We start from the raw sequence: 6,641 nt of genomic DNA, 5'->3' as shown, positions 1-6,641 counted from the left end.
GAAAGATCTATGGAGCAGTTTTGTATAGGAAAACCGGTAACATTTAGTAATGGTTATATAACATTATCTGGTGTAGTAGGCCTACAATCTGTAGTTACAGCAAGTGCTGCAGTGCACTGTTCTAACTAACTAAACGAACTAACTAAACTAACTAAAAGTTTCATATGAAGTAGCAGGGCAGGTAGCTAGCTACCTCTGTGCAGTGACTGAGTTTCATAAAACTGTGCCATAGCTGTGAGTGACAGCACGGAGGCGGGCGGAAGTGGCGTGGAATCTCGCGCAAGAAAGCCCGGCTGGCGCGCCAAATTTCAAAGGACTTCCTGGGGAAAAGAACGCGAAAACCTCTGTTTAGCAAAGAACGACGATTAAATTGGACATAAGTCAAAAGTGATCAAAATACTAAAGTATATCCACAGTTTTAGACAATCGGCACCGTTAGCATCATATTTAGGCAGTGGAAGAGAATTCAAGTGCACCAGATTCGGCCCACGTTTGTGGAGGTAACGTTATGACTTTCAATGTGGATTACAGGAACTATCCAGCTGTCTACGCCTCGATTGTGAAATAATTTTTCCTAGTTGTGTATTTTGAGTTCCTAATGATATTCGCCTCTTAATCGGTGTAACGATATATTACAGTTTGTTGACATTTGTAGAGTCATCTTTGCAAAAATAGTCGCTGTAATTTAGCTAGCTAACAAAAGTGATTCACTTGCTGTCCCCTGCTTTGTCCCTGTGCCATAGCATGGCACGAGCTTTGGGCTACACGAGCAAATCACGAGCACTGTCTGTCAGGCATCCAGTAACGTTAGCTATTAGCTACCTACATGCAATTTTAGTTTTTCATATAACAATGTGCATCATATTTGTGAGTGATCATAACGCCAAGGTAGCACCTACTACTGTTCAACTACATGTATAAGTCTATTTTGATGCATATTTTTAATTTATGTGACTTCTCTCAGATCCAGATGAATGCACTAGATGGGGCAGGGATGGACAACTTTGATGGGGGTGGGGGCCACAATCTGAACTCATCATGAGAGGGCCACAGTGGCTCATACCCACCTCGATACCAATCCATGCAGTCAGAGCTGGCCCTAGCCTTTTGGGGTCCCTAAGTGACATTTTGTTGTAGACCTGGAGTTGCCATCCAGACCTGGAGTTTTCCCAGACTTAAAGGCTTTAATTGCGTCAATAAGTTCCTCCTCTGTAATTTAGCCTTCACATGAGTCTTTCTGTACAACTGTTAATTTTCCATTATTAATAGAAAAAGGATCCTTACAAATAACTTCGGTTAGGAGAGATGGAGGAGACTGAAATGAACAAATATGCTTAAATGACTTTGCTTCCGCTTTTAAATATATAGTTTGATGAGAATCATGGGCATGCTGTCTTAGAATTTCCCTCTTCTTTTCAGATTGAACTACCTCAAGCTGCCAGTTCTAGCCCCCAGCCTTTTAGTGTCCATTTCTGAACTAGTTAGCTTAGACAACTGTAACCATTAGCATTTACAACTGATATTTAGAGGATGTTACTCAGCAACTAACCGTGCAGGTTATAGATTGTATACAATATAGGTTTTAACTTTCACTTTTAAAACAAGAGTTTTAATGGTTACTCTGTTCAAATTCATTCAACACCACATACTAAGAACAAAGCCTTTACCAGCATTACAGACAGCTTTTTTAAAATCACATTTACTGACTTAAGTGCTATTTAAGCCATGGAAAGCTCTATGTAAGAAAGTAGCTGTTACTGACTGGGGTGGGGATCGGTGAGTCGTGGCCATGCTGACCGGAGTCCAGCCGTGTTTCCAGCTGCTGAGAATCGGCTCGTCCTCCACAGATTTGGCCCAGGACCTGTACACGTTCCGGCCGGCGCTGACCCACTCAGTGTTTCGGCTGGGCCGTGCGGCAGAGCTGTGTGATGTCACCCTGGACTCGACGTCCGTGTCCCGGATCCATGCAGAGCTGCATGCTGAGAGGGAGGTGGAGGGGGCGGTCGAGGGGGGCTGGAAGGTGCAGCTAAAGGACCGGAGCAGCCATGGTGAGTTCCATCCCACATGATTACAGTGCACTTTTTAACATTTATTTATAAAGAAATATCTACATGTTCGAGAACTACACACACTTGTGTTTAGTTTCCTTAGGTCTCATTCATCTCTATTCTACAAGCCTTTCATCTAATGAGCTTTCTCCCCCACCTTCCCATGCCAGGTACCTGGGTGAATGAGGTCCGTCTGCAGCCCAGTGTCCAATGGGAGCTCTCAGATGGTGACACACTTACCTTCGGCTGCCAATCAGAGCGAGGGAGCCCAGAGTTCTACTTTCTCTTCCAGAAGGTTAGCGTGCGGCCGTTGGACTTTGACGCCATCACCATCCCCAAGGCCGGCACCTTCTCCTCCGACCTGAAGAACCGAATCAGAACGAGCCTGGACCGCAAGGCGGTGGCCAACTTGGATCTCTCCACTTGGTCAATCAACAGGGCGACTGTCATTCTGAATTCCATTGGAAGCCTGAGCAAGATCAATGGGAGTCCTTGGACATTTAAGAGGAGTGACGGCAGTATCACAGACCAAAACTCCACCTCCCCGCCTTTCACATCCTTGGTCCCGCCCTCCACCCCTCCTCCCTTCCCGCCCACTACCTCTGTGGTCTCATCCAAATCACTCCCGGCGTCATCCAAGAGCAGGCGCAAGTCAGCCCACACTGTACTTCTGGAGGATGACAGCTCGGACGAGGCCAGGAACCACCGAAGCGTGAAGGACATCCAGAGAGGGACGAAGAGAAGACGCCTCTACAAGTCTGAGTCTGAGGGTTTCCACGCATCTTTATCCAAAACGGACCAGGATGTACGACGCCAGTTCGAACTGAAGCCTGTGCCTAAACCGATTGCAAACGGTCACGCAATCGTCGCTAACGGCAAACTCAACCACGTATCCTTCAACATCAATCAGAGGCGGGAGATCGACCCAAACCATCAAAAGACTGGCCCAAATATGAACGTCTCTGTGTTTCGCCAGCAGAATATTTTTCCGCCGCCATCTTCTGGGAGGGGAAGGCGACGGGCTCACAGCTCCCCAGTGTACTCCCCTATGGTGGTGGGAGGAGAGAGCTACTCGCTGGTGTCCCCGTCCCTTAGGATCTGCAAAGAGGAGAGAGCACGGCCAGGGCAGTTTGCCAGATTTCATGTCACCACTGGGTGAGAATGCCCTCATGTGACAGCATCCAAACTACAGTGATATTTCTCTATCGTATCATAGTCATTTTTTTTTCATTTGACATTTTCCTTCCCTGTAAATATATATGCTCCGTTCTCTCTTCACATTCTCAAATTATATATTTTTTTGTGAAATCGAGTTAATATTTTGAAAGTCAAATGTGACACTCACACCTTGCTTTTCTCCTCTCTCCAGCAAGCGGCGGGGCCGACCAAGGAAGCACCCTCCTCCGCGGCCCTCCCTTCCCCCTCCTTCCTCTTCCTCCTCTTCCTCCACATCCTCCTCGTCCTCCTCTTCGAGCTCCTCCTCGTCCTCCTCAGAAGACGAAGAGGAGGGGGTGGTATCCCAGGGGGTGGAGCCCTGTGCCGCACCTCGCTGCCGCCTGCCCCAGCAGGACACGGTGCAGTGGGTCCAGTGTGACGACTGCGACGCCTGGTACCACCTGGACTGCCTGCACTGCGACCGCAAGAACCTCCTGCTGGACCCCAACGCAGACTTCCACTGTGGCTGCTGCTGATACAGCGGGAGTGGGTCACAGCCCCTAAACTAGAACACACTTAAATGCCTTAATCATACCACAGGGAATTTGGGGCTTGTTTATGGAGAGAGGAAAAAAGACGATTGTTGTATAATGGGGATTTGTATGAATTTTTAAAAAGTAGATGTTGTACAGTGTTTGTGGAGGTTTTTAGCTGTGACTGAGGCTGTCATGGACAGTGGGGTGGGTCTCATCTACGTGATAGTTAGTCGGTCCTAAACTTGACATTTTTCAAAGTGTTCATCCACGTTTGCGCAACTGTTTGACAAATAGAGTGACAGCTAGGACTCGGGTTAGCAGTGGAGACCCTGGGGACTGATATCAGCTACACAAGGGCTACTCCCTGGTGTACAGTATAAGTCTGGAAACAAGTAGCTGCACAGTGACAGAGAGCAGGTTTATAACTTCATGTGCTAAGTACTTCGATATCGGGTTGTGAATAAACCCGCTGTTGATTGGGGCTAATGGAGGTGGTATTGGAGAATTCACCGAATTTGTATCTGCAGTTACACAATATGCATTGCAATACTCTCATCACACACACACCAAAAATAATCGCGCAAGGATATGCTTAGCTTGGTTCTATCCTGTTGAGTAAAGATGTTTACGCAAAGAGGAGCATGGGTTTTCTATGTTTCTACCATCTAGTAGTTTTAATCTTCTCTTAATTAAAGACTGTTTTGATATGGGAATTCAGATCTATAACACGCGGACTTGTTTTTTTTGTCTTCTAATTAACGTAAGCTTTCTGGTGACTTTGATTTACGTCTCTTAACAGTGTAACCTATGCATATCTGTCCATGACACACGTCGATTTAGAGAAACTCCACCCAGAAACTATTTTGGTATTTGTCCATTGTTGACATAGTCTCAAATATTTTGCTCGTCGGCAATCACGTTTTCAAGATATGTCACTTCTAAATGACAGATCACCCCCATATGATGCATTTGTCTTTTTTCCAAGATGAATCATACAGGGATGATTTCTGTATTTTGAAAGTTGCATATCTTGGAATCTTTATTCAACTAGGTAAGTCAGTTAAGAACAAATTCTTATTTACAACAACAGCCTACCGGGGAACAGTGGGTGAACTGCCTTGTTCAGGTGCAGAATAACAGATTTGATCCAGCAACCTTTCAGTTACTGGCCCAACACTCTAACCACTAGGCTACCTGCCGCCCCTTGATTTCTGGTCAGGAAAACGTGTCAACAATGGACTAATGAAACATACCAGAAGATTTGTGGGTGGAGTTTTCCTTCATCAAGTTGTAGAGCAGGCATGACCAACACTCTTGAGGAGCTACCCTTGTGCAGGGTTTTGTTCAAGCCCTCTAACTCACCTGATTGTAGTAATCAGCTGCTCCTTAGGCCCTTGATCTGCTGAAACAGGTGAGATATAATAGGGCTGGAGCAAAAGCCTGCTCACCCATTTCGTCTCCAGGAGTAGGGTTTGCTCAGTTGGATGCCTCTCCGATTATTGGTATTTGTCTTGAAAGTTAACCAGGGAAGAAATAAAAGGTATTTCAAAAATGTATTGATGGAATATATTTTTCGACCTGTAGTTCGGGAAGTCCGTTCTGTTCACCATGATGCTTATTTGTGAAACTATAACACATCCGTTGGCTATTGAGTTACCAAGTGCCTGGATAAAAACTGTACTATATTGAAAAGAAACTAGCACAGCGGGGATCTCGACGCAACAGCTTCACAGATTTCATGGAGCATCAAGATCGCCCCCTGTGTGCTGAAGCTTCTTTTCAATTCACCATGATATTACCATGACTCAGACTTCGGCCCTCTGGGGGTACATATCCATCTATGGCTCTGGGTCGTGATAACATTCTCTGGTCTTTTATAATAGGTTTTCATCCAGATTTTTTTTCTCTCCAATTGGAGCATGTCTGCTCTCAGGTTAGTGAGGTGTGCCCTAGAGACCTGGTTAACATGATACCAAGTCAGATATGTGCAGACAGACTCACAGACGGCCAAGGAAACAGATTACAGAGGGGGGAAACGCGGCCAGACCCTCATGAGCGAAAAATTACATTGTCCGTGTTTCCATGGCAACACTTTTTTTGGGGGCCAGCCACAGCGACAGACAAGTGTTACTTCTGGAACCTTGGAGGGATTGGAAATGGGACCGTAGTGAGAAGAAAATCTATTTGGCTCAAATAATTGTAGTCTGAGGGAAAATACCATACTGTTATTGGGAGGGTGTTAATGAATATTGAGCTAAAAAGCTATTTTGCGTTATTATTTTTCACCAGCAGAGGGCTGTGTTGTTCCGTTATATGGCTGTTGACATCACTTATAAGTGCCTGGTATAAAACTACCCAAGTCTGGATCAATTTATGAAGTCATTCCCAATTATTTTCACTGAAAATCATTTGTTTTCATTACACAATTCAAAGAGAATTCAATATTGATATAAGTTACTGCGAGGGACAAAATAGGCTTGGGATGGATGGATTACAGTACACTTATTGGGACAGAATATTATCAGACACCCCAGCCAAACTGGCACAGAATATTATCAGACACCCCAGCCAAACAGGTCCAGATGCGAAAGTTTGACCCATACGTGCTCTGGCGCCTGAGAGGGGGGGTGTGACTGACACACAGGCTTACTGAAGCCTAATGGGATCACTCTGGAGCAGCTGCCACTTCCCCCAAGATCCTGTCTGCTTACTATTTCCTCCTGACCCCATCCTGACCCTGATTCGGTGGGCCTCCAGCACCAGTCAGAAGAGGAGGGAAAACCCTATTACGCAATAGTACAGCCTGAGAGGTAAGTGCCTGGAACACAATGAGCCCACCGTTCGTAAGCCTTGTGTTCAATTTAATGAGTGTATCAATTACAGTCAAACAATATTAATGGGC

General features: G+C 45.6%; 1 protein-coding gene across 1 annotated transcript; it reads left to right on the top strand.

The window, feature by feature from the left end:
* The first annotated feature begins 261 nt into the window (after positions 1-261).
* LOC112233290 (transcription factor 19) lies at positions 262-4,440 on the top strand. The gene is made up of 4 exons (XM_024400811.2): positions 262-500; positions 1,420-2,048; positions 2,219-3,203; positions 3,418-4,440. The coding sequence occupies exons 2-4, from the start codon at positions 1,790-1,792 to the stop codon at positions 3,737-3,739; spliced, it is 1,566 nt and encodes a 521-aa protein (XP_024256579.1). The 5' UTR covers positions 262-500; positions 1,420-1,789; the 3' UTR covers positions 3,740-4,440.
* The last annotated feature ends 2,201 nt before the right edge of the window (positions 4,441-6,641 follow it).

This window comes from Oncorhynchus tshawytscha, linkage group LG31 (assembly GCF_018296145.1).
Source record: "Oncorhynchus tshawytscha isolate Ot180627B linkage group LG31, Otsh_v2.0, whole genome shotgun sequence".
Taxonomy (NCBI): Eukaryota; Metazoa; Chordata; class Actinopteri; order Salmoniformes; family Salmonidae; genus Oncorhynchus; species Oncorhynchus tshawytscha.
The sequence above is the reverse complement of the archived record's forward strand: the minus strand, read 5'-3'. Positions and strand labels throughout refer to the sequence as shown.

Bases quoted from the DNA above. Each gene is read 5' to 3' on its own strand.
- LOC112233290 (XM_024400811.2), top strand. From the start codon at position 1,790: ATGCTGACCGGAGTCCAGCCGTGTTTCCAGCTGCTGAGAATCGGCTCG. The intron at 2,049-2,218 runs GTGAGTTCCATC...TTCCCATGCCAG, and splicing joins AAAGGACCGGAGCAGCCATG to GTACCTGGGTGAATGAGGTC. The intron at 3,204-3,417 runs GTGAGAATGCCC...TCCTCTCTCCAG, and splicing joins AGATTTCATGTCACCACTGG to CAAGCGGCGGGGCCGACCAA.